The 27,876-nt window shown below is 37.1% G+C and overlaps 1 protein-coding gene across 4 annotated transcripts in view; it reads left to right on the top strand.

Annotated features, from left to right (window-relative positions):
* The first annotated feature begins 1,230 nt into the window (after nt 1-1,230).
* Nucleotides 1,231-27,876, top strand: part of GPR155 (G protein-coupled receptor 155) — a 30,545-nt gene continuing 3,899 nt past the window's right edge. For 2 of the 4 annotated variants that reach the window (XM_032989731.2, XM_032989735.2), the window contains exons 1-15: nt 1,231-1,502; nt 7,502-8,007; nt 12,368-12,767; nt 14,158-14,323; nt 15,590-15,745; nt 16,826-16,909; nt 18,261-18,381; nt 19,747-19,831; nt 19,913-20,003; nt 21,120-21,354; nt 22,002-22,103; nt 23,876-24,009; nt 25,541-25,636; nt 26,614-26,678; nt 27,410-27,547. In XM_032989731.2, the coding sequence (XP_032845622.2) occupies nt 7,515-8,007; nt 12,368-12,767; nt 14,158-14,323; nt 15,590-15,745; nt 16,826-16,909; nt 18,261-18,381; nt 19,747-19,831; nt 19,913-20,003; nt 21,120-21,354; nt 22,002-22,103; nt 23,876-24,009; nt 25,541-25,636; nt 26,614-26,678; nt 27,410-27,547 (2,366 nt within the window). In that variant the 5' untranslated portion in view covers nt 1,231-1,502; nt 7,502-7,514. The remainder of the gene's footprint in view (nt 1,503-7,501; nt 8,008-12,367; nt 12,768-14,157; nt 14,324-15,589; nt 15,746-16,825; nt 16,910-18,260; nt 18,382-19,746; nt 19,832-19,912; nt 20,004-21,119; nt 21,355-22,001; nt 22,104-23,875; nt 24,010-25,540; nt 25,637-26,613; nt 26,679-27,409; nt 27,548-27,876) is intronic. The other 2 variants (XM_032989732.2, XM_032989733.2) reach the window with 2 other exon arrangements.

Raw genomic sequence — 27,876 nt, 5'->3', positions numbered from 1 at the left:
TTTAATTTCCTTAAGTGTTACTTCTGTTGTTACTACTGATACTGCTCTTCTTAATATATATTTGATTTGTTACTAGTAAGGTTCCTGTAAGTATTTTGACAGTAGACCTTGTAAACTGAACTGACTATGGGTGGATTTATTAGGTCATATCTGAGCCAATGCTTCATAAATTGTCAGTCACATACGTCTTTTTTGGCTGAGAGAGTTCTACCTTCCCTCTGATTTGGTCTCCTGGATGCTACAGAAAAGGGAGAGAGGAATGTTTTTTTCTCGGCTTGAAGTTCCCAGTTTAGAGAGGGAAACTACTGAGTCTGCAGACTCTGGATGGGATCACATCTGCTGGGAAAGTTAGGTGTCCGGTTAGGACACCTATTGCTATAGGTGAGCCACACTTAGCAAAAAGCTGGTTTAAGTCAAAAACAACACTTCCCTTTGCTCTCTTTGCAGCAGCACTACCTGGCTTAGTTCCTAAAAAAGGGGCAGCTCAAACTGCTGTCTCCTCAATTGTATTAAGAACGGGAAGCTATGAATAAGCTGGATCCTCTTTTTCAGCATGAAAATCTTTGGCTATTACCAGCTTTTAGTTTTGATGGGGAAATCACTGACTGACCAGCCTTGGGAAACTGATGCCATGTGGCAAACACGGCGTTTTGTTTCTCAGCTCTCTAACTGCTAAAAAAGTTGCAATTCGCTTAGAAAGTTTCTGGGATCAGGGCTGCTCTTGCCCCGGGCAGAAAGGGTGGGAGCCAGCCCCACTATCGGCCCAGGCCGAGCCGAGGGCGGCAGCCCTGGTTCAGGCAGATAAATGTCGGTGGCCCCGCACTGGCCTCTGAAGCCGGGGGCTGTGTTTTGCCCCACAGGTGTGAGGGGAGGCTCTGCCCCCAGCCTCCTCACCCCGCGGGGAGGCAGCGCCTCACGGCCACCGCGGTGCCTGGGCCCGTCCGAGGGCAGGTGGCGGGAGGGAGCTCGGGCTGCCCTGGGGAGAAGCCGGAGGCGGCAGCAGCTCGTTCTGCTGCCGGCGGGGAGGGCGGTGCCCGGGAACGGGAGAAGCCCGCGGGGTAAAGGACGCGGAGGGGGGGTGGGGGGCACACCACACCCAGGCCGCCCGCCCGCCGCCGCAGAGGGCTTCGCCCGCCGGCTGAGGGGCCCGGCCGCGCGCCGCCGCCATCTTGCGGCTGATCCCTCCCACCCGCCGGCGTCCGCCGCGCGGCCCTGCGCCCCTGCCCGCCCGCCGGCCCGGGCTTAACCTCCGGCGGCGGGGGGCGGTGCGCGGCAGCGGCGCTCCCCCCTGGGCGGGGGCCCCGGGGCCGGCCCCGCCGGGCGCTGAACCGGCTGCGAGTGCTGGGCAGTCGCTGGCGGGGCGGGCCGGGGCGGGCCAGCCCAGACCTCCCCTCCCGGGCCTTGGTACCGGCGGGCTCGGCCTTGGGGAGTTTCTCACCTTGGCAGAGTACAAATCCTGTATAGGCACCCTTGTGCGGAGGCGCCTACCAAAAGCTAAGTAGGTAAGCTGCCCGCTCCTTACCCCGAGTTCTGGTTTTATTTTCTAACGAGACAACTGTCACACAGGACAGTGCTGTTCTTCTTTTTATCTCTCGGGTGTTTCTGAGTGAAAATGCTGTGTGCTGGTAGCAGGGGTGACTGTGGAAAGGAGGGCAGTGATGGGCAAGAAAGGGGCAGGCAAGACATGTTTGTTTTGTCGTGGCTTTCTCACTCTAAGTCAAAGGATGTTTTACCCCTGAATAGCAAGTGGGGTAAGTGAGGTGCTTCTTAAGGGGTGCTGGCAGTAAAATATAATACCTTTTGAAAAAGGTCTTGCTGTTTGCTTCAAAACTATGTGTCTATTTGTTAGCAACCCCTAAGATGAGCCTAATTGAAAATTAAGGGGAGGTGTTTTCCATGTGTTTTTCTGGCTCGATGTTTTGTGGTTTTGGCACGTGTTGTTTCAGTTGGTCTTGTCTGAACACCCACACTGACCAATTTTGATGTAGCTGTAATTGTTGCCATTGTGAGCTCTGCCAGTCTGGAGCTCAGGGCAGGCCTCGCCTTCCCTGGGCTTCTTGTGCACTCGTCTTCCCCCGCTTCTCTTCTGCCCAGGTAATTTCTTGTAATGACAGTGTAGGGAAAAAACTGAAAAAAGAAATGCGATCTTGAAACACAACTGCTCAGGGAAACTTAAGGTCTGATATTTCTTGTGGCATTGTCTGGATTTCAAGATGTGGTGGCCTGCTTCTTGGGTTAATTGCTGATACATTATTGTCCTCTTTCTGCTTTCTTAGCTCAGTAAAGAAAAAAGTAAAAATTGAGGTTAACTTGCAAGAATAGGAACTGCAGTAATCACTTCTATCCACTTAATTTTATCATTGTAACTCTCTAAACTAGCTTCCTCTTTGACTTACTGTACAAACATTTACGTAAAAACATATATGGTATGTTCTTATCTGAACTCTTATCTGAGCTGAGGATGAGGTGTTAGAGCTACCACGAATGGTAACTATTCCTGCCCCAATTCCACTTGCAGCCTCCTGAATAAAATAATGCGTCATCCTTGGGATGTTTCTACATTTCATTAAAGTAGGAAATGAGGTCATATTGTGGGATATAATTTATGAACAATGTATATAGCCTTTCCAGTGTCACCAGAATTATCCTGAGAGTGATTATCAGCTGAAAGTTTGAGAGTGAGAAACCAGAGAGAAGACGTACATTGAGGTATCTCTTCTATTCTCTCATACCATCTTTGACTTTCATTAAAAAAGAAGATGAAAGGGATTTTCCCGCTAGAAAAGAAGGCAACTTCTCTATTTCGGTACTCAGAGGGGAACCTGATGTTGCTTAACTAACAGCTGCTGGAGAATTGAGTTTCTGGTCTGGTGAATTTTAACACTTTACAAATATTGACAGCCTATGAGAGAAGTAGGCAAATATCAGTGCTCTGGTTTGTTTCAAGTGAATTTTAAACTGCACTTGTTTCTTGCTCTCTGACTCTTGTTGGTCTTCATACCAGTCTTCCTCTTGTACTGGCTGTACTGTCCTTCCTTACCAATGTTAGCTGACCGTCCAGCTGCAAGCAGCTACGCTTAACACAGTTGACAGCAGATAAGGCAGCATTATTTCTAAAAGCTTTGTCTTTATTGGCCTGCAGTTCCCAACAATGCAGCTGTGTCTGAGTTTTCAAGGATTCAAATCTCAATCCTTAATCCTTGAAGGGTTAACCACAAATCATATGTCAGATGGAGTCAAGGTTAAGTGCTTTCCTTTGGAACAGTGTTATATTTCCTTATTTTAGTGTAATATGACTAGTTTAATTTGTTATATCTACTGTAAAAACAGATGAGTTTCTGTGTAGAATATATAAGGCTTTGGGTTTGCATCAGATCAGTATCTTTTATTTCATTAAGAACTGTGAATTGAAGTCATTTTTGCTTATGTGTGATGCTAGTTTGAATTAAGGCCCAGGTGTGATAAGGTTGTATGTTAAATCTATGATTAGTCATTACATAATCTCACAACAGGTATGTAAATACGTGTAGAGCAAAAGGGGCTGAGGGATGTATGCACTGTGTTAAGCAGCATGCTGTGCAAGAGCTTGCATTTCTGGAAGTTATCCACTGTTCTGCAATAGATACCTGTGTTAAAAGTGAATGTTTAGGGATGTGTACATCTCTGGAGCTGAAGAGGTCATTCACACTCAAAGCCCCCTCAGGAGTTCCAGCAGCATCTTTTACTGTGATGCAGTTTCTCTCTTTGAAACTCATGTGGTTCACCAAAAATTGGACCTGCCTGACTTAACAGGGTCCCATGTAATGAAGTTCAAGGTGAAGACAGCATGAAGAAAGGCTGCAGGAATATTTGTGGCACTTCACAAAAGATGGCTGTAGTGTATGTGGATGTATATCCATGTCCGTTTTGGTCTAGTGAGGAAGATACAGAATTTAGCATGTGTTACTGACTGATACAATTAGAAAGGCAGTCTTCTGCATATTTATTTAAGTCCTGAATTATAAAACTGGGTACAAGGGCACTTTTATATTTCACAACAATTTTATGAGGAGAAATAATAATTTTAATATAGAGGAAAGAGAGGTGTTTAATTTAGGCACAATTTTGATTTAAAAGTATGGTTTTGTGTGGCTGTATTGATAGACTCACTTTGTGCAAGCAAAAAGCCTGGATAAGCTCAAACCAATTTTCAGGAGAGAAAGGAGATATTATAGTGGTAAAAGTCCTTCCTACTATATAACTGTATGTGGACTGTTACTTTTGTGAGTGAGAATATCAGAAAATAAATTTTGTCATACAGCCATGGATAGGAAGGCACAGACAATTAGAAGGAATGGTAGAATCTGGGGATAGATACAGCCAGAATACACTTCCACTACAGATCAAATGTTGCATTTGGTTTAAAAAGCTTCGTGTTTATCTTGTTGCTGAAAAAAAAATACCTCAACAGAGCAGGGAGTAGATTTAACATCCTGTATTTGCATGAAACTTACCTCTATGAAGTGCTGCAAAGTTGAAGAATTTGAGGTGGGGCTGTGCCAAAAACCTGGTTTTCACCTGGCAGCTAGTGTAGAATGTGCCTAACGTCTTTTGAGAATTCAGCATTGGAAATCTGCCTCCGATCCTCTTGTGGATATTTTGCAAATCCCAACAACTTCCTTAAATTTTGTTAGTAGAAGAAATGGTTTGTTGTCTGCTTCATTTATTGCAAGTTTTTCATCATGCTATGGTAGATAATACTTTGAGCTCCTGGTCCAAATACATCTTGGTGAATGTATCATCTATAACATAAGAAAATTACGACCTTTAAAATAATCCCTACTTGGAATGAGACTCGTTTTCCTTGGGAGAAGAGGTGGCCAAGGCTACTGGACAGATTGGGTTGATGCATCTGCTCAATCCAGATGAATTACGACAGCATTGTAAGAGTGCTTAGTAAAAGCCTCAGGCATAAATACAAGTCATGAGTCAAAGAGTTTATGCTATATGTGAATATGTGTATGCTGGATGCTAGGGTGTGAAATAGAGCATATAAGATCTCACCTTTGCTCTGACTTGATTTACTTGCTTATTTTCCTGGCTGTTATGAGTTCTCTGTTCCCTGCAGTTAGGCTACAAAGAGGCTGAGAAGGCTCTAAAACCAGTCGTTAATTTGCACAGATGTAGCAATTGTGCTGTACAAAGCACTGGTTTGGGAGTTGGGAATCTCAGCTTTGCCACTGATATGTTAAATAGCTTATGGCAAATCAGTTCGCCTTTGCCTTAGTTTCTCTCTACAAAGCAGGGTATGTTATCCTGACTTCTGTTCCAGAGTACTTTAGGATTTAGTGATGTCAAAATTTTATATGCAGAGTTAGCTGATGGACTGCAGATGTTTCAGAGCTGTATCACCAAAGCCATATCGGTTTCTGGCAAGACCTTGCTGTTGACCAATAAATATTTGTGTTTGATGTCCTCTCTTCATCTGATTTGCAGCCTACGTGTCTACTTGCATGTAGAACCTGCTGTATTATAGTCAGCCCTTTCAAAGGGGATCATTGGTAACAAGTGAAGATCAGGAGTCACAAGACATATCTGTTGTACATAAATAAATACATACTTAAATTTCACTGTTATGGACCTAAAGAATTGTATGTAGGAATATGGGTAAACAATAGCGTGATGAATTAAATCATTGGCAAGTGTGTCCTTGCTAACTTGAAACTCTGTCATTAGCACATGATACTGAAATGTTGGGAGATGTCAAAGCTGCGCAAAACAAGGTACAAGCTTGAAGGGTGGTATGATGATTTGATCTCTAAATCTTTCTTGAAGGTAGAGTGGACCTTGCCAAATGCTTTTTGTGCTAGAGTGCAGAAGCTGCAATTCTTGGTCAAATTTATCTTCCTTGCCTGGCACTCGATTCTTATAAGGACTATTCCTCTTGTTACTCTGTAATAGATTAAGAGGGCATAAATTTATACTGAAAAAGAATATGAAAGCAAGGGGATTTTGATGTGCGGAGAATGAGTCTGTAGAAGGATGCACAAAAGAAGAACTGATACTAATAGACCATGAAGATTTTTCTTGCAACAGATGAATATGAGTTCAGTTTATAGTTCCTCCAAATTAGTGGATTTTGTAACCTTTGTCACTCGCCTCTAGCAAAATAGATACACAGTACAGAGTGACTGAGGGAGCATCTTTTGGGGAGGAGGGCAGTTTCAAGCTCATTCGACTTGATTTGACAGCAGGATGCTCACAAAAGAGATTTGGGAGACAGTCTGAAATTATAGTTTTAACAGAAGATAGGTCTGCATTAAAAAGAGAGATCTAGGAGTCGTCTGTTTATAATTGAGTAAGTGCTTATGGAAACGCGCAGGCAGAGGATGTAGGGAGACAAAAGAGAAACAAGGAAGGAGCCCTATCAGTACCCACAGAAATTCAGAGGGTATGTAAAACATGTAAATGTTATAGGAACAGGAAGAGATGGGAGGACATTTAGGAGGCACTGTAATTAAAAAAGATATGGGAAAGGTGAAATTTCAAGGATTATGGTAAAGGTGTATGATCATCACAAAAGATGAAGATAGAACATCAATTCTGAGTTGAAGAAGATTTGTCCTCTCAGGATTTTGGTAAGTGTTGTTTCAGGGGCAGAACTTAGATTCAATAGGATCTAAAGATGGAGGTGAAGGAGGACTCCTGACCACGCATAAAGCTGAGTGTGTGGAAACAGAGGTGAACAGCAGTAGTTAGAGAGGTCAAGGATGGGATTTTAATATTGGGAGTTTAAGGTATATTTTTATTGTGAAGGAAAAAGAACCATGTAGGACATGGTTTAGGGAGGACCTGAGAGAAGGTATTGTGGGGCAAACAAAAGGAGTTAGAAAAGACAACTGAAAATTTGATCATTGAAAACAAAGAGTATTTGAGAATTGTAGTTAGGAATTGACAGTGAGCTGAGGAGATGAGGTAGGTTACAAGCTGCTAAAAAGAATGTGAAGTCTTGTGCTTTTCTGTTAGATTTAACTAGACTTGTAATGGTAGTCCAGGAAAGCAAGGAATATACACCGCGAATTTAGAAATTACTGTTTTCTGAAAGGATGACTGGAAAGTGCTGAAGGGTTGTAATTTATTCTAAATGATGTTTAGATCCTAGAATAATAACCAAAAAAGTCCTTATTATCTCCTTTATTTACAATGGATTTTTTGCTTTTTGAATGTTCAGTCTACACTTAATTTTAATATTTCAGTCTTACCCTCAAATTTCTTTGGGGACTTTGAGCCTCTATCAGTTGTCTTCTTGAATTGTTTGGAGTTGTGAAAAGGTGATGTATGAAGATGATGTGTGTATGGAATGATTTTTTTGGTATTTTTCTTATAGTTGTTTCTCTTTAGCTACTCATTATTTATTTGTAATGCACTTGTAAGTGTAAACTCTTCTGTCAGCAAGACTAATGCCATAAATATTCACAAATACAGTTTTGGAAGTTTATAAATACTTTTGTTTCTTTTGCAGATGAAATCGTTTCATGCTCTTTTTTTGGAAGAGGTGGTCAAAGGAAATGGATAGCTATTCAGATTTCAGTGCAAAGAACCTCTTATTTTCTGCTAATATGTCTGTTTCTTTGCCTGGACAAGTTGGACTCAATACCACTGGCGGTACTCCTTCTATGTCAATAAGCAGGCTTTTCCCAGCCCTGTTAGAATGCTTTGGAATAATTCTTTGTGGCTACGTAGCCGGAAGAGCCAACATTATCACATCAACTCAGGCCAAAGGACTGGGAAATTTTGTGTCCCGTTTTGCACTCCCAGCTCTACTGTTCAAAAACATGGTGGTACTTAACTTTTCTAATGTGAATTGGTCCTTCTTGTACAGTATTTTAGTTGCCAAGGCTGCTGTGTTTTTATTAGTCTGCGTTTTAACATTGTTGGTAGCCAGTCCTGAGAATCGATTTAGCAAAGCGGGTTTGTTTCCTATTTTTGCTACACAAAGCAATGACTTTGCACTGGGATATCCAATAGGTAAGTATGCTTTCTTCTTTAAAATAATTTTTCAGTGTTCTAGACATGTTTGCTTTTTTTCTATACTTTGAAATTGACTTCTGAAATTAAGTTATGAGCTATCAAAGCCATTTCTCAAGTCACATTTCTTGACTTCAGACCATGTACTTTTTGGTAAGGGAAGAAAGCTGTAAGCTGGTATAAATGAGACAATTTAAAACAAGCAAACTGCTGTTGTCTGTATGATCTTGTCATGTTAAAGTAAATCAGATTTTTTAAAAATAACTGAAAATATATTTTCAAAATTAGTATAAGTTACCTTACACTTACTGCAAGCAATTTTCCATATGGGAAATTGCCAGTTTCCCTCAAGACCAAAATTCCTTGGTTTGCAAAGTATGGACATGTACCTGTGGTCTCTGAAATAGCTGTAGTAGGTTTTTTACTGATTTGGTATTACTTCTTGGTTTAGCTCAAAGAAAACATCTAGCCATAATGTTGGTGCCTACTGGTTGTGGAATGTGTATGATAAACTTTAAATATGTTCAGAAAAAACTTATAATTTTTGTGCTACTTAACATAATTTATGTAGCCAGTGTGTTTTATCCCATAATCTTTATTCTGTTGTGGCCAGTAGACATGCTTTAGGATATAGTCTTGAAGAAGACAGTCTTTTAAAAGCTAGATTGCTGTGTGATTTGTGGTAACTTGCATTTGTGTGTATCAACTTGGAATTGTACGTGGCTCTGGTGCCATTCTCAGGATGTATAACTAACTAACCACCGGTCTAGTGGAGCTAAAAAGCAAACAGACAAACCAAACAGGCATTCAGAATATAATGTGTATAGCTGTGTACTCTTGTTCTTGTATCAGGTTCTTCAAAATATACCTCGAGTGGAAGGCATTTGGAGAGGATGCCTGGACTATGTTTTATTTGTTGGCTGCTTCTTGAAGAGAAAATACTCTGTGCTTCTCAAGTTCTCTTGAGATCACTTATCATCTAGGCAAGGTTAAGAACAAAAAAAGAAAGCAAGTTTGTACTAGCAAAGCAAAAAGCAAGACATTTGATTACAGAATTGAAGAAAATACAGTTATAAAAGAGAAGTTTAACCATGCAATTCCAGATTATACATAACAAGTAGCTCCGTATTTTAGATTACTCGAGGAGCTGGCAGTTTCTTTTTCTCTGTTCCAGGGCAGCATGCTCAGGAGAATCTTGAATCTTTCTCACACTCTTCAAATTTGCTGGATATGTATAAAATACAAAAAAATGCAACTGCAAACTTTCTCCTCCTTAGATGAAAATACCCTGTTTCTCTCAGTTGCATCTCCTGAGATTTATTCCTCTTGAGATAATTCAGAAATATAACACAAATAGGGCTGTGAGGATTATGTTTTTGTTTCCTGGTACTGCATTAAAATACCACCTAGGGTTTTTTATCTTTTTTTTTTTTTTTTTTTTTTGAAGTTGTCTGAACATATTTTCATTGTATCCTAGTTAGAATACTCTTTCTACTTTGAATTACTTTCTTGTCTGATTACATTTTTCTTCAAGTATTTAATGATTTATGAGATATGATTCATATCTCTTGTATTTACGATCTGGCCAAATTCACAACATTTAGTTCATTAAGACCTTTACTGGAATACTTAACACAACAGTAACACCATAGGTGCTTAAGGGTTTATTTCTTAGAGCTGTTTATTTCCTTTCCCTTTTCTCATCCCTAAACTTTCACCAGTGTTGGTTCATGCTGTCACATGTGCAAACTTTTTACTGTTAGTAGTTTCTCTGAAGTGTTTGTAGGACCAGGCAACAAACAGTGCCTTGCTTATTCCTGTTACGTACGGTGATAGGTGGTTTTGAGCAAAGCCTGATCTCTTAATGGAAGTATATTTTTAAAGGCTGCTTCACTTGAGATATGTAAAGAAAACAAATCAGTATTGACAAATCTGGGTATTATAATAACACTATTTTAAAAGGCAGTTTGAACTCTGAAATAAGTAAGTAACATCCTGAGTTTTCATCCCATGTAATTTCTTTAATACCCACTATTCTATTTTTTTGTTTTTTAACAAAGACTTGCACATAGGAAGAATTAACCCAGCTTAATTTTTCAAAGACTACCACTCTGTTTTTCTCTAAATGACAGTTCTTCGCTATCAGTGATGTTGGAGTGAAAAACAACTGGTACAAAAGTTTGCTAGCACCCCCCAACATAGATAGAATTCCTGATAGAAAGTTTTGTCCATATGGTTTTTATTACTGGGTTAGATGATACAACTCTGACTGAATAGCTTCATCTGCTCTCTGGTGCTGTATTGTTAAAGCACAGATGTAGGAAAAGTGTGTGGATGATGGCTCAGTTACTGTGATGTTTAATGGTGGTAATTGTATTAAGCATGAACAGCTAGTGTGTGATTTATATGTAATTTTGAGTAGCTGGGATGTGGAGAATTGATTTTTTTTTTTTTAAGTATGAAAATATCTTTGATTTCAATTCTTTGTTATGATCAGCAAGCAGGCACCTTGATTTAAATAAAAAGAAAATTTTTCATCAGAGATAGAAGTTGTGGATTATTTTCACTGTCTTCATTTTAAGAGTGATTTCTTTTTTTACTGACTGACTCAGTAATCTACATTTGTTCTACTTTTTGCTACCCAGGAAAATGCATTGTGACTTCATACATCAGTTAAATTACTTATAGACCTTATTATATTGTATTAAGTATACAGTTTCACTTTGCCAAAAAGTAATTATTTATTACATTTTTCATTCAGGCATTATTTACATGTGACTTGAGTTGCATTTGATTGAAATGGGTATTCTGTATAAAGCAGCATAAAAACATCACTCTAAGGTTTGAAGTTTTTTAAAATATGTTACTTACATGAAAGGTATCCAACATGTTTAAAGTGGTTTTATTTATCAGAATATATTTCGTGCTTAATACTGACTTGTTAAATGCAGTAAGTGACCAGAAACTTGGTAGTTCTGTTCAGCTGCTTATTCAAGATTTTGGGACAGGTAGCTCTTGTATATCTACTTTAATCATGGCCTGTAAGAGGAAGAGCACCTTTAGTGCCTTTTCTTATATATTGGAAATCAACTAATTGAGAATGTCAATTTATTCAATCTAAAGAGGAGACTGTTTATAGTAGGTGCTGATTTAGCACTTAGTAGATCCTGTCATTCCAGATGCTTAAATAATACAAAGGTAAAAACTTGGATTTTGAAAAACATAGTCATGAGGGAAAACTTTTTTCAGAAAAAGAACAGGTTTAGTAAATGGGGAAATGGAAATACCTGCGACAGTTGGCTGCTTAGTAATCTTAAACATGATTTAGTACTTTGAGGGCTGAGTTATTCCATAGAAAGGTCTACTAGGTGTATTTATGCAACAGTGCTTCCTTTTTTAAAATATTCTTTGTAGTACAAGTAGACTTTCACTGCATATTAAGTTACTTCTACCTGGGGAAGAATTTGTTTCTCTCTAACTAGAGTAGGAAAAACTAAAATGGAAAGCATCGCTTTGCATAGTTCTGAAAATTATTGAAAATAATAACATTATAAGGCAGGTAAAAGATAACATCCTACTTTTAAAAACATAGGGGTTTTTTATTCACCCTAGAATAGAATCTTGTATACCTTTCCAGAGTCTTTTCATAATTTTTGAAGTGCTGTTATCACAAACTTGAAATAAGAAGCAATTCTGCCTTGACTCAGAAGTATGTAGGTAGAAGCAATGAAAACAAATGCTCATGATTTAAAGTTCCTTGAGGGACTAGAACTACAGTGATAACTCTTGCCCTGAGGAGTCCCAGATAATGAACTAATAATGTATTTTTTAGTTGGTTGTTGCTTTGCTGTATTGTATTGAATCAATGTAGAGATCACACCTGGCTTGCCCACTGAAAACTGGTTAAATTCCAGAGATGTGAGGCTCCCCTAAGATGAGAGGCAACTTGTGTTCTGCAAAGGTGCATTTAATTCTCCAAGACTCTCATGTTTCTGGGGAGGAAAAGTAATTAAGAAAAAAAAATTTTTTTTCAGTATTTGGGATGACTCAGAGGAGGCATGGGATTGCTATATTGTTTTCTTTCTTGTTTCTGTAAATGCTGAATATTCATTGAACCATTAAATAGTGTTGGATAGTTAATCTTTGGTCTTTAATGTGATCATTAGACAACTGTGGCCTAATGGTGATTGTGTGTACTTCTCTTTCTACATCATCTTATATTGGTTGTAAATGCAGTTACTTCTGAAGGATAATGAAATTATTTTTTTCTAGTTTTCAGACAGCAAAATTTAATTTCAATATTAATGTATTTTTGTACTGAAATGTTATCACTCATCACTTTTCATTTCCTGTCTTCTAGTTGAAGCTTTATATCAAACCACTTACCCAGAATATCTCCAGTACATATACCTAGTGGCTCCAATATCTCTTATGATGCTAAACCCTCTGGGGTTTATCTTCTGTGAAATCCAGAAGTGGAGGGATAATCGCACTGTGTCACACAGCAAAATCAAAATAGTGGGCCTAGCACTCCTTCGAGTTTTGCAGAACCCAATTGTATTCATGGTCTTCATAGGAATTGCCTCAAACTTTATTCTTGGCCAGAAAATTCCTGAATACCTTGAAAACTTCCTTGACGGACTGGGCAGTTCATTTTCTGGCTCTGCACTTTTTTACCTTGGACTAACTATGGTGGGACAAACAAAAAAACTGACAAAGGGTATGTTTGTTGCACTGATCCTTCTCATCACAGCTAAACTGTAAGTTTGATTTATGTACTTTTGTAATTTAATTCTCTAGATGTTTTAAACTCTGAATGTACACTGATCAGATGGCTTTTTGCTCAAAATCATTATAGTGGTAGTATGTTTCACTCCTAGTATTTTGGGTGAGTCCTTCCAAAACTCTTTGATAGTATACAACTGTTAACTTTTAAAGGAAGTTTAGCAGACCACAAACCTGATGTCATGCTCTGCAGAGAAAAAAAAAAAAAGTAGGGATGCTGTGGATTCATGGACTGCCCGCAGGCCATCTGTCACAAATTGGGGGTTTGGGGAATTACCATTTTAAATTAAAATTTCCTAATTAAATAGGTAGACAAGAGTGAGTTAAGTATTATTTGGTTAGTATTTGCATTTTCTTTGGCTTACACAATACATCTCTAAATTAGTTGGCATTCCTTGCTTTGTCTATAAATCTTTGAAATTGGTATTTTAGAAGAGCTTAAAAATGGTCTCTTTATACTCTTAAACTGTCTGACTTTTAAGCATGAATAAATGATAATTTGTATATAGAACTTATGCCATCATTATCTTCCCTGGAATATATCTGTTACTGGTGAGCTAATTATTTTATTTGCTATACGGCTACAATTAACATAATAGGATTGTTTGCTGGATATGTTTATACTGTAAAATTTGAAAGTGCATTTGGTTATCAGTACAACTAACTAGCAAACTTAGACCTAGTTTGTAAACTGGCTTAATGGCAAATTTTATAAGAACATGAGAAAAAATGGTTTTTAATGTTACCACTTTGCTTTACTGTTGAGTTTATGTGATTAGCATGTGTAAGGCTTACATCGTGAGTCTGTGTGAGATCTGGGGTATTGCTGAAGGTGAACAAAATAGCATTGATGCAGGGGTGTAGTTTTTTGCTGGCCAAAACTTTCAGAATGGGGTACTTAAGCTTGAGCCCTTGTTATATTTCAGATATCTTGCAGAAATGTGGTCTGAGTTTCAAAGAGGCTGACTGCTTGTAGCTACTATTACTTTAATAGTTGAAAATTTACTTTTTTTTTTATATTTTACCTTTTTTAATCAGAGGTTTATACAAAGAACATGTCTGCACAATCAGAGAACATGCTTATATCCCAGAGTTTGTTGTCATTTTTACCTTTTTTTTTTTTGGCGTATGTTCTTTTTATTTATTTATTTTAACTTGTGACATAAAATTTTTCAGCTGCTGATAAATGTCATGGTAGAGTAAAGGCAATCATTCAAAGTGATGTCATTATTTTGCTTTTTATAAATAGTATTCATACAAGCCTTCAATTTCCTTTTGGTTCATTTTCTGAATAAAGAAGAGTGTATTGTGGTAGCTTAAGTAATATTTCTTTTTTTAATTACTTTTTTCCCCCTCTCTTTTCAGACTTATGATGCCATTTCTCTGTAGAGAAATGGTAGAACTCTTGGACAAGAGCGACAGCGTAGTCAACCACACCAGTTTATCAAACTATGCATTTCTTTATGGAGTTTTTCCAGCAGCACCTGGTGTCGCAATATTTGCAAGTCAATTTAATATGGAAGTAGGAATTGTATGTAGTTAGCTTTTCCCAAACATCTACTAACTTTGAGCTTAACTTTGATGACATACTTAAATAAGTATGCTTGATGAATTTGCTTTTCTGTAGTATAGACTCCTTAGATTTACCTGTACTCCCTAGATCTCAAATATAAATTGTATTTCAGATTATTAAGCAAAGTACTCTTTCCTGATGTCTCAAGTGTCTTGATAGCATATGTTCATAAATAAGTCCTCATGATGCTAGTAGAAAGAACTAGGATACCTTTATATTTCAAGAACTTGCATCTTTGTTGTGGGCTGGTTGTTTTTTGGTGTGGTTTTTGTTGTTTGGTTTGTTTTTTTTCAAAGACCTTTGAGCTACTGTTCCTGTAGGAAAAAACAGAAATGGTCTTACTGACTTCAGTAAGAACAGTGTTAGCTTAATGCTGAAGATTTATGGAAGAACTTATGCTTTAACTGTTCCTGTTGTGTTTGCCCTTCAGTTAAATCTTGCAATAGAAATGCATTTTACTTTTTCATAGTAGAGGATATCAATTAGCTTTTCAAATTAATATACAAATTGTATACCTCTTTTCTTTCTTCCACCTGAAGTGATATTAAAACTTTCCTGTTGACTGTCATTGTTTTTCATGTTACCTATTTTCAGTTTGTTTAGTTGGGGTTTTCTTAAAGAAAAAAAAAGGAATCTAAAAGTAAATCTTACAATATAGGATTTTATACCCAACAAACTCAGGAAATCTCTTCAAAACAGAGATCTATAGTATAAGTAACAATTCACACTTCCATCACTGCAAGTTCTTGGAAGCAGAAAGATAGTAAGAAGCCAAAATAGAAATCACTTAAATGTAAATATATATGGCTTCTCATTAATTGGTGCATATTACTATTTGCATAACTATATGTTTTCTTATTTATTTACAGTGTGAATATTTGCATCCAAAAGTAAATTGTGACATTGTAAATCCCACTAGACTGTTGTCATTAGTATATTTGACACCCATGAAAAAGCTCTGTAAGAATATGCAGTAGGGAACTTTCTATTCCTACTGCTTCAGAAGCTTATTAAAAATTTCAGTTTAACTGTATGTATAAAATGGCTACTTTCTGGCTCAAATTCTAAATAATTTGTTATAGAAACAACTCAGTGATTTGTTAAAGGTCTATGTATGTTTAATTCAAAAGTACTATTTTGCCAATGGTTGTATTCCTGAAAGCAGGTTATTTAGCTTGAGATCTGATTAACTCTGTTCTTGTTTCTGTTTGACCCTTTTTGCAGATTACCTCAGGCATGGTGATAAGCACTTTTGTGTCTGCACCTATTATGTATGTTTCTGCGTGGCTGTTGACCATTCCATCTATGGACCCCAACCCACTGGCATCTGCACTCCAAAATGTTAGCTTTGACATAAGTATTGTCAGCCTCATTTCTCTGGTAGGTGTTGATGAAGGGAAATACAAAAGCACACTGCCATGTCAGGGTAGCGTTAGTACATAAGCAGCAAATAGAGTCATGGTAAGATGAGACTCACATTTCCTCATCGTATCCTGTTGCAGAAGGATGAGGAAGGAGTTGAAAATCTTCTTGATTTAGTAGTGGGTCAGCTGGAAAGATACACTGTAGAGAAAGATGGGTAAGCAAATTAGAGCACTAGTTCAGGGCTTAAGAGTTTGTCCTTTTTACGTTTGGTTTTCTTTAAATAACAGCATGTGAGGGGATAACAATACTAGCTTACACCACAGAGAATAATTACATCAAGCCATGTGAAGTGCTTGGATATCACAGTAGTGGAGGCTGTGTACAAACTTCAGCTCCAGAAATGTCAGTGAATATTTATTTAATGAAAATGAGTATTAGTGAAAATGTTTAACTTGGAAATTTAAATTTAGGTTTATCAAACTCCTTTCCTAGAAATTATTTTTTTAAAAAGTGGGTTGATAATCCAGAAGTCCAATGTGAACTGTGTTTTGGCTTTATAGGCAGTACAGACAATGTGTTTGTTTTCTTTGATATTTTATTTTTTTTTTTACAAAAACATCTATGTTAGAGGGAGTTGGAATTTCCTTAAGCTGTTTTACTGAAGTCCTCTTGTCTTGAAACTGTGCCTCAAGGGAAGCCACAAGTAAATGCTGCCTGTTGGTGTCACAGATCATTTTGAAAGATGCAGGGAAGTTGGGGGAATTTTAAATTCTAAATTGCCAGCCTACTCTGTGGTCATTTATGTCCTGAGGAACAACCGGGCTTCTGCACATTAGGGGCAATCTCTTGGTGCTTCCTGGAAATGCTTCACCATCATGAGAACGCAGAGATGCATTGCTTTTTGTGACTGTAGTTGTTGGGGCGTAGGGACTGGCAGCAGATGGTGTGGAACTGACTATAGCAGTCATGTTGCTAAGAAACTTTTCAAGAAGATTTGTTGTATATCCAATTTCACCATAGTCTGCCAGAATACTCATCTTTTTCTTTTGGGTTTTGTTTTACTCTTAAATTCAATTTTTTTCTTGTATGTTATAGATCTGGTCTCTTATTGTTGTTCTTCTGAGTAAGAAATACAAACAGCTTCCTCATATGATTACAACAAATCTACTTGTTGCTCAGGTCAGTAGTAAGAAGAATGCTGTTGTGTGAATTTTGGGGTTTTTAAAAACTTACTTTTAACATTTTTACAAGTTTGGTTTCTACAGTGATATCTTTGTAGCCATCTGTGGAGGACAGGAGAATCTAATGCACAACTTGCCTGAACAATTCCTGTGCCTTAAAATACACCCTTGAAGATGATGATAGTAGTTGCTGGTAATACGGTTCTCAAACAGAACTACAAGCAATCAGAATGGAGAGTGGCTTCTAAAATACATTTTTAGTTACTGCCTAATATTGTTGGATGCACTTCTTTATCAGTTTATGCCAATCTGAAGTCAGCAATGCCAGGTTCAGCAGCAGCATGTATTTGACTCTGTGGTGACCTGATTTAAGGAGCTAAATGGAAAACTGCTCTCCATGCTCGTTTAGCTCTCTGAAGTGGCTTGCTGAAAGATCAGACAGGTGCCAGTGCTGATGCAAGGAAGGGATGTGGGAATGCATGGCTGGTGGCTAGGGAAGGGCAAAGCCAAATAGCTCTGGATTAATTTTAATTGTTATTTAAACTGGGAGAAAACTAGAGACTACTTTGTTCTTCTTCCCTTGAAGTCAACTGCACAACTGCTGTTAAATTCAGTGAGAGCAGCCAGTGCTTGTAGTATATCTGTGTGGTAATGCTTTCTGAAGTGTTCAGTAGGGTTTGAATTTTTGTTTGTGTTTGTTTGTTTGTTTAAAAAAAATATATATATATATAGTAAGGTCTCTTAGATCTGATCATGGAGTCACATTTGAAGTCACAGATGATAGTTTAAGGTGCTTCTTGTCTGTAACAGTAAAGCTAACCTTAATGTTAAAAAAAATGCAACTATTGTATTACTGTTTCCATAATATTTTAGCCTATCTTTTCAGACTCATTCAGTACTAAAACTGTCATATATGCAGTATCACTGGGTGAAAACTTGTAAAATTCTTGGCTGAGCAAGCATCTGTTGACCTCAGCTTCATGTCCAAATCATTTCAGATAAATGGTTCAGCTACTTAAAAGTTTTACATTTTACTTATTACAAGATATATAAGATTATATTTTTTTTTTCTGATTTGCCTTACTCCAAGTTTATCTCATCCATATAACTGCTGCCAAAAACCCCTCTTGAAAATAGGCTACCGTAGTCAGTGACGTAACTGTAATTCTGAATTTACTGCTGCACTACTTACTTTATTCCTATGAGAACTATCCAATTCATAAAATCACACTCCAGTGAATCTGGGGGTGGAGTTTCAAAGCTTATTGTAGCTATATTATGCTGTGTTCAGTTTCTCCTGTCATCCTGCTTTCTCCATTTAAATAATGGCATCTTACTTTTCTTTCCAGTTTATTGCTTGCATTGGAATGGTGATATGGAATTTCATTGTTAAAGAGAAAGACATCACCTTGCAAATCCTAGTATTTATATTCCTCTACAGCTCACTTTATAGCACCTACATGTGGACAGGTATGATTTTTCTAGGCAGAACCTAGGTATTATAATAAAAGAATAATGTACTGAAATAATTTTATTCTATTACTCAGAGTAATTGTTGCTTTCACTTGTGTATAGTTCTACAAGTATGCATACTTGTAAGCTGTGCCAGGCTGCGGCACTAGCATCACAGGGCTCCTTGTCAGGCACTGCTTCTGCTTGTGGAAGCTTATACCTAGCACAGGTCTTGTTTGTCTTTGCTGGATGCAGCAGCCTTGCCAGCTTGTAACACCAGACAAGAACCTGCTCTGGAGGCAGAAGCAATTACAAGTAGAGTGAATGTGATGGGTTGCCCTTCAGCTAATCTTAATTGTCAACTTTAGTTAATTCAGAGTTTAAGATTTTCATTATTCAGCATTAAGTAGGTTTAAAAACTTTGTGCCTCAAAAAAGTAGGAAGTACAAAATGAAGGGAAATACCAAAGTAGCTTTAACATTTCTTTCTCTGGCAATTGTAATTTCTAAAAACAATGTGTATGTTCTGCAGGTGTAGATGATTAATGAATGAAGGGATTACTCGAAATAGGGATAATTGAAAGATGCATCAAGAAGCTTGGACAATCTTACATGTATGAGTAAAAGAAAGAGACTTTGGGTATTCAAGAGACTTTTTATATGATTATTGAGTCCAGAAGTCTAAGGGTTTAATCCCTGTGGTGTTTCTGTGGAGTAAGTTGTATTTGTGTTTAGCTGAAATGGGTAGCTTGTGATTAGTATAGCCTAACAGAAATACTAGCTTTGCCTCAGCACGGGGAATGTTGCTGAGCTTCTGAGTTGTGAATAGAATAGGCAGTTCCAGAAGGTTCTCCCATATTTGGTTCTGTATGTCAAAATAAGTAAATGTTTTTAAATTTATCATTGACTTTATAAAGGACTGGTCAGTTTTTAAAGAAATGTTATAACAAAATAGATTATTTGTGGGTTACTTAAGAGTGTCAGTCTAGAACAACTGCTGTTGATAACTTAAGAAATTAGTGTTTTGTGTCTTAAGTGTTCTTATGACATCTTTTGTGTGCTTGTGAACCTTTCTAAGCATTTAGAAGTAGATGTTTAATATAAAATGTCTTGGAATTTCCTCAGTGTGTTTCATTATTAATGATTTTTTTTTAAAGATAATAGGTGTTTCTATTTTACTTTCTCAGAATACAACTAGAAAACCAATTTTGAACTATTTGAAGGCCTGAGAAGAATATTGTAGTTATTGAGCTGGTCACATCATAGAGTTTCCAGACTCTGTATTTATCAGTTCCCTTTTTAATAATAAACAAAACATTTATTTTGTGTTTTTTTGTTGCTTGTTTGTTGGTTGGTAGTTTTTGTTTTTTGTTTTCTTTTGTAGGTTTTCTATCTTTCTCTTTGTTTCTGTTGAGGAAGAGAGAAACAGTGAAGATTCCCATTGGGTTTATCATCATAGCTGGATGGGGGTAAGTTAATTCAGATGTTTCCCTGTAGAATTAGTGGGATCATGCTAAATATGTTACTTTGTTCCTATTTTGCTCTTTCAGAGTCCCAACACTTTTGGTGGGAATCTTACTAATTGTGGGTGAACGTAACAACGCTAGCATTGATTCTGCCTTTTTCTATGGAAAATACCAGGTATGAACATGTTCTGTCCTCATCACTTCAGACTTCTGCCATGTCCATTACATTATTGAGAAACTGTGTTCTCAGCTTCTTATGTAAGTAGCTTTCAGTCCAAGTATAGGCTACCATAATAACAGTATCATTATAGAATGCTTATAGATTGATACAAAAATGTATTTCTGTAATGAACCATCAGGAAAACTTGTTTGAACTAGTACCTTCACCTTCAGGCCACTGTGACTAAGAAGAAGAGGGAGTAGGCTTCCCAAAGAAAAGGCTTAGGAGTGGTAATGAATTGCAGAGCCCTTTTCCTGGTGACTGATTTGTAGTCTTGCTTGATAATTATCTAAAATTATTACTATCCAATAGCTAATTAATGGCTTTTGGCCTGTAATAGATAGGATCTACATTACCTGTGTAGCAGTAACTGCTTGCACTGTGGGAGACCTCTCCACAATCATGGGTTGAAAGTCCCTGAGCCTGAACTACCGTTTTTACCAATAAATAGTTCCTCTTGTCAGAGGATGCAGAGTGTACTAGCATAGATATTTGTCATGTTTTCCCTGTCTGTCTTATGGATAGAGAGGCTGTGAGTGTCTCAGGGTTATTCATGTGGTGCTTTCAAAAGTATTAAATTGCCTCAGAGTGGACTCTGGGTATCGGTGGCAGATGATTAGAAGGAAAGGTTAATTAATAGGATGCTCCCCATTGGCAAAAGCATGGAAATTAGAGTTGTGTCAGAGGGTGACAAGAGCTCATTTCTCTTTGGAATTGAAACATACCTGAACAGAACTTAAACTGGAGCTCTAATTATCCTGAGGGGAAATATGATGATGAGGACATGTTGTTGGATTAAATGGGAAATAGGGGTCTTCACTTAAAAAAAGGAAAGAAGAAGAAAAAACAAAAAAAAGGCTGAATTACTCAGGCAAGGAAAATTAGTCAATCTCATGTACTGATTGCTCTTTCAGTGCCACAAGATGCAAGAGCAGGAAATATAGAAAACTCTGTCTTATTCAGATGCATTTGTTAGTATATCTAGGAAAGTTTAGAAGTTAGAAAGATGGATCTATGCAACTATTTTCCTTTATTTTGTATTTAAGTGTATTTTCTTTTCTCTCTTAACAGATAATTACCACAGCAGTGATCCTGTTCATTAGTATATTGATGTCAGGTATCTCACTTATGTGCATGAACAGAAATAGGCAGGAGTCAAGCTATGAGGTATTGAACCCATATTCACCGCGTAGCCAAGTGGAGGAGGTTGAAGTGGAAGGGAGTGAGGGAAATCGAGTTTCAGCCACTGTGCCTCAGCCTTCCCCAGGATCTTCTGCACAGCCATCTGCAGAGAGAGGTAGAGAAAGTAGGTTTGTAAAATAATAAATGGCTTGGGATACAATAAAATAATGTTCCAAATTTAATTCTGACCTGGGAAGAACAGTTGTTTACACCTTCAAGTGTTAGACTAGAACAGAAGAAAATCTAGATATAACTGCCCAATGATTTAGGTTTATGTTTCTAAGGAAAGCTTGATGGTTATCACTGTAAGGGTGGTGGAAGTGGACAGGAAAAAAAACATGCATGTGGTTTTTATGTAAGTAGTAGTATCTTGATAAGGATGTGATAAATGCAGTCCACTAGGTGTCTTAGATTGTTTACCCACTAAACTGTCTCTGAGAATGAATTATATGCCAGCAGCCATGCTACTCCATGTGTTTCTAATCCTCCTTGTTTGTATGTAGCTTTTTTGATCACTTCCCATATGTTTTCCCTCTAGCTAGAAGTACTTGTGTTGCTTCCATGGTGGAAATGCTATGTTAAATATTTCTATATGTTAGTAGTGTAACCCATTCACCCTATCAGCAAATTGGAAAAATTAAGTCTGCTTTCTCCTTTTGGGTTATTTTTGAGTATAATAGTTAAAGCTGTATAGAGTATATTGTTATACTTGGAAAGTAAATTATGATAGTGAAGGAAGCTAACTATCCTGTTACTGTATACACTTAATAGGTTGCTGTTCTTGTCAAACAACAAATGGTGAAGTATCCTGTGCTAGGGAGAGCAAAGCAGTGCCAAATGCTGTTGAAAGCAAAGTTCCTCCAATTGAGACAGGTAAAGCAGTAGTGCCTCTTGTTTTAATACTACATACTCTTCCACAATATATATGTGTGTTATTCTCACAAATAAACTGTTTGGGCTGTTGTTCTCTCAACTCTGCCTGGATAACTTATATTTCATATTAAATTCAAGTATTAGGCAATATGTTAGGTGTTTGTTCTCTTCTGCCTGATAGTTATTAGTAATCTTTTAGTGCTCAAGATAGACAGTTATTTTGGGTTGGTTTTTGTGTTTTTTTTTTTTTTTTTAACCACCAAGCTGCTTTAACACATCCTTCTGAGCATTCAGACTTTACCTCTCCATCATTGCCTTGTTTGGACGCCAGGAAGTGGAATGCATAACCCTACTTTGCCTCAAGTTTTCAATTTAAACAAACTTTTTTGCATTCTCATATTCGCATCTTGTGTCTTCTAAAAACACCTTTGAAGCCTTTGATGTAATCATGCATAGATTTTGAATGAGAAACCTGTATGAGATCTAGAGGAGCAAGCACTTAGTACAGATTTGATCAAATGTCCATACTGCTGTACCATTCATATCTAGGGGAGAGAGATGGAGAAAATTGATTAAGGAGGTCTTAGGAGTCACTGAAATAAGAAAAATGGATCAAAGCAACTGTTCAGCACCAGATAGAAAGCTGCATGCTCAGCCTGTTCTCATCGTACATCACTTCCAATAATTAAAGTTAGCTGCAGTGCAACCTTTCTCTTTTTCCTATTTTCTTTTTCCTTTTTTTTTTTTTAGCATCCTTAATGAGGAAGTTGGTGTCTTTATCCTTTGTTTGGATGCAGCGTAACTTTCAACAAATCTAAGTATTTCACACTGAAACATAGTAATGTCTTCTCTCACAAAATGCTAGCTTTCCACCTATTGCCAACTCTTTTATCTATTAAGTAATTCAGACAAGCATCATAAGAATGTCTTCCAATGATAGAGAAAGGCCAGTTTAATTTTCTTATCCTAAAAGATAAGGTAGAAAATATCTTATGACTGAGTGGAAATTTTTTCGACATACTGAGTGGAACACTTCGAAAACTATAAATCAGTAAAAGCAAATTGTGATGGATACACTTGTGTAACTTTGCCTGCAGTGATTACTAAGCCTTCTACTACCCCATTGAACTACTGTTACAGGTGTCTGGTGCAAACTTAGGTATGTCCTCGCCGGGAAGTTTTTCACTGCCATCTAGAGGAAGATACTCAGATGTCTTTAGAACTCTGTAGCTGGAAGACAAGCATCCATTATCTCTGTGTTTGGCTCTTTTGATTGATAAAATTATGACGGTGTTCTGATATATCATATTCAAAATACAGTCACAGAAATTAAATTAAATATGGTTGATTGTCTGATCTAGAGCTCAACAACACTGAGATACAGAGTAAAAACATTAGAGCTGATGGTATATTTGAAATATTTATTCCAGAAATTAATTCTAAGTGTAAAAACTGTTCTGAGAAATGGCTATTTTTTCAGTATTTCTAGTGGTGTTTCCTAAATGTTAGCCACAACTTAAGTTTGCATTAAACCTTTGAAAGAAGAGTTCTGTTGCAAAAAGTTTCTTCAGTTTAGAAGCACATGTAAACTACTGTTTCATTTGAGAATAGATGTCTGAACAGGTTATTGACAAAGCTAATATTAAATTGTGTGTGTGTGACCTCAGTAGAGATACTTACAAGGTAATTTAACTTAGTGAGTTATATTAACAAGTTTGCTCATGGATTTCATAACTTAGAAGCCTAATCAAAAATTATGGTTTGTTTTTCAGCTGACCAATGTGTGAGTCATTGCAATACTCAAACCTGCATATTGGCTCAGGAAGAACAGCTTCTACAGACCGGAGACAAACAACTGGCCAGACATGTGCTGCTGTGCTTACTTCTTATTGTTGGCCTGTTTGCCGTAAATATTTTTTCTCCCCATGTTAACTCATTGAGGTGGAATGATTTTTAGGAAAGCTATGTAGACAGTCCAGTAAAAATCTTCCAATTACTCATGTAACAATTCATTAAATAAATTAGAGGCTTTATTCTGGTCCCATACTGGAAGAGGGATATCATAAAATTAATTTTTCTGTGCCACATTATAAATAAAAGGCAAATTAAGATTGATGATGTTAGTGAGCAAGCCATACTGAAGAACCTTAAAGAAAAAAAAATATTATTTGGTAGTTAATTCATCACTACTGCCCCTCTTCCCGTTTTTCTCAAGAGCTAGTCTTCTTCCCTAGACAATAATCAATTAAAAATATAAAGTGAATTCTACTTCTGAAGGAGACTGTACAAAAACTGTTCCATCTGGTCATGTTTATATTTGGAGCTTGGATTTCTCTGAGGTGCTTTAGTAGTGAAGAATGATGTAAGACTTTATTTGAAATGGGAAAATGCAATTGTGTTGCTTTTAGTGGTGGTTTGGAGGCAACACCTCTAAACTGGTGTTGTCAAGCATCATTAACTGACTAGATCCCAGCTGTGAAGGTGGCTGCTCCTGTGTAAAACTGTGAAATACCAGAACGTAATGCATTACAGACATAATTTGAATTTTTAACTGTGACAAAGATGAGAAACTACTTTCTCTTTGAATGTAATGCTCAAAGTTGAGCTTCTTGTGGATGACAACTAGGGGGAAGTATTTTTATTTTAAAAGGAAAATACTATGGCACAAATATGTAATACTGCAAAGCAGGACGGTGTGGCACAACTATGTAGTGTAATAGCTACTACTGTTGCTTTTCGGGTTCTATTAAATTACAAAACAGATGTTTTCCCTTTCTCAAATTTCCTGTATCAATTATTCCATGCAAATATAGTTTTCTACATCTTCTGTATTTACGAGGTGTCCCAAAAGTTAGCCTCAATTTTAGTTGTATCTGAATGATTACATAGATACTATGAAATGAGACCAGTTACATTAAAGAATTAGCCTTTACACCCAAAGGGTTAACTTTGAAGACTTTTTCCTTCTGTCAGGCATTTAAAATAGCTGAAGTGGTATGTGCTTCAGCTTAATGCAATCTTAACTATGCAGAAAATATGTAACAAGAACTGGTCTCTGCTAAACAGGCCTAAAGACAAATACCACAAATCTGTCTGGGCTAATATTGTCTGTGTTAGGTTGAATACGTATTTTTCAGGCAAGTTCCTTATGTAAACATCTAAAGGGGCAGGATGCTGGTATGTTGTGCGTTATTTTGTTTTAAAACAGACAAGATCTTACCCCACCCCCACCCCCCCAGCCATTAAGCCTAACTAAAATGGTGATTTAAGGTGCTTATTTCATCTTATTTGTCTTTATCTGAATCATTTGTTAAATACAGACAGGGAAAATTGTGCAAGAATCTATTAGCATGTGAAGAGTAAGAAAGTGCTTTTGATTTTTAAGTCAGGTGATGTTTGTGGTTTTTGTTGTCTTTTTTTTTTCTTCTTCTTAATAGAATCTTTCCAGTTGTTTGTGGTGGCTGTTCAACCGAGAGCCTGGAAGGCTGTATGTGGAATTGCAGTTCTTCTGTGCTGTGTTTAATTTTGGTCAGGTACTTACCAATGTTTGTTCTGAAAATGACTTTGTTAATGGGTGTTGCAGTTACAAGCACTGTAAGTTTGAAGTGCTCAAACAACGCTGAAATCACCAGCTCCTTATGTTGTTTTGCCTTTTTATTTCTCAAGCTTTTTTTTTTTTGCTTTAATTTTCTTACCATAATGCATGTCTTTTATGTGCACAAACACTTTCAAAGGTACAAATGACAACGGAATGCCAAATGCCTATGGAAATTGAGTAGAGTTTCAGCCTTATTTGTACCAGAAAGCTTTACTGGTGTTGCTTCTGTGATGTTGCACCAGTATAACTAAATAGGTGTAAAATGACTACATGGATACTTTCACTATAGAGCTTTAAGTTGTTATCTCTTCAATTTCAATTACAGCAGCATTAACTAATAACTGACAGTTAGATGTGTAATTGTTCCAGGTGCACATAGCCAATTTCAGTGCAAACTGACACAAGGTAGCTTTGTTATCTATGAAGGTGAAAGCAAGGCAATGTCAATACACGTACCAGAGGAATGTTTTACAGGTTCATGAACAAGTGTGCCTGCAAGATGCACTGCAGTGTCAAGTAATGATAGAAGTTTTGATACAAAAGCAACACAGAAAAATGAATTCACTAGAGAGCATTCTAGCATTCCAATTACTATGTCAGTCATTAACAAAAATAGATTTAAATAACTGGCTATACAAGAATAGCTGCTTATCCCTATGTGTCAAATGGCATGTCATGCTGCTTCTTGAAGAGTTTCTTTGGTGGATTGTTGTGTTTTAATCTGTCTTTTTAAGGCCCAAATGAAAAATCAAAGCAGAAACAAAATGCATTTTGAATGTTATCTACAGAAGGGGGATACTTTTCCTGTGTGTTTTGGCAAAGAGTTTTTAGCATTTTATTTCTGGTTTTTAGAAGCCAAAGTTTTAGTTTAATGTTGCTTTTTCTGTACTTTTTTTTTTTTTTTTCCTCCAGGGCTTCATTTGCTTTGGTATTTTTGGATTAGATAAGCATTTAATCATCCTACCATTCAAGCGAAGGTAAATAGAATCTTTATACTTTCACCTATAAACTTCATTATTAAGAATAATGATTTTTAAAGTGTATTGAGTATTCAGTGCTGTTGCATTCCACTTCCTATTTGTTTGATCTTCCAAATTTCTGTTATCTCCAGGTTGTGAAGAGCTAATTGCAGTTTACTGTGCACGAGTTTTTACTGTTGCCTTAATGACACTCCCAAAGACAAAAATTCCACAGGCTCCTTGTAGACAAAATCTTTGGCAAATGATAATGATCTGTGTGATTGGATCAGTGAGATGATGCATATTCAGAAATAATTTGATGATAATTAAAATTTAGATGTGAATGCTGAACCAGGTTCTGTTATCACTGTTTTAAAGTCCTGTATTCATAACCTCATGCAAGTACTTCATGTGGGTGGACACTTTCACTGTGGAGGCATAAGTTTTACAAAGCCATCTTTAACTTAGAGCTATCTGGCTGCGATGTGAATCCAGCAGCTAAAGCTGGCTCCCAACTGCTCTCTGTCCTTCCTTCTGCCTGAGCCTAGAAAAAAACCTCTCAGTGTTCAAAGGCCATACAAGTATATTATGAAGATTGTGTATTAAGTATTGGGCACAAAACCAGTGAAACAGTTGTGATAAGCTTCCTATGAGTTCCATTCTATTGTTCTGGTTTATAATAATTGATATATGTAAAAGAACCTCTGGTTGATGTGCTGCCTTTCATTTATTTTCTTTTTCTTTTTAAGACTTGAATTTTTCTGGGGAGGAAGAGAAGCTGCAGGGCATACAGATCCCTCTGTACCTGAGGAAATCAGGATGACCTGTCAACAGTTTGTTCATTATCATAGAGATCACTGTGTCAAAAGTATTGTCAGAGGCAGAAGGTAAAGTTCCCCCCTGCACATATAACCTGTTACAAAGGTCATAGCTCATCATTTGGAAATAATGAAATGCAGTTTAATCTGTCTGTGAGCGATTCCTATTGTGACATATTTTTTTCAAACCTCAAGGTGAGGATTAACAATTTAGCAGTAACAGAAATGTTTCTAGTCTCACACTGAAACATTGAGGTGCAAGTTATCACATTATCTCATCTAGGTTTTATATAAATTTTAAAAAGTTTTATATCATTAAGGCATTGACCCAGTTTTTGCATTTAGCTGTAGCTCAGTAGAGAAAATCTGTCTGAAAAAATTTATATGATAATGCCTGT

The sequence above is a fragment of the Tyto alba genome, unplaced genomic scaffold, assembly GCF_018691265.1.
Source record: "Tyto alba isolate M040663 unplaced genomic scaffold, T.alba_DEE_v4.0 Super-Scaffold_7, whole genome shotgun sequence".
Taxonomy (NCBI): Eukaryota; Metazoa; Chordata; class Aves; order Strigiformes; family Tytonidae; genus Tyto; species Tyto alba.
The sequence above is the reverse complement of the archived record's forward strand: the minus strand, read 5'-3'. Positions and strand labels throughout refer to the sequence as shown.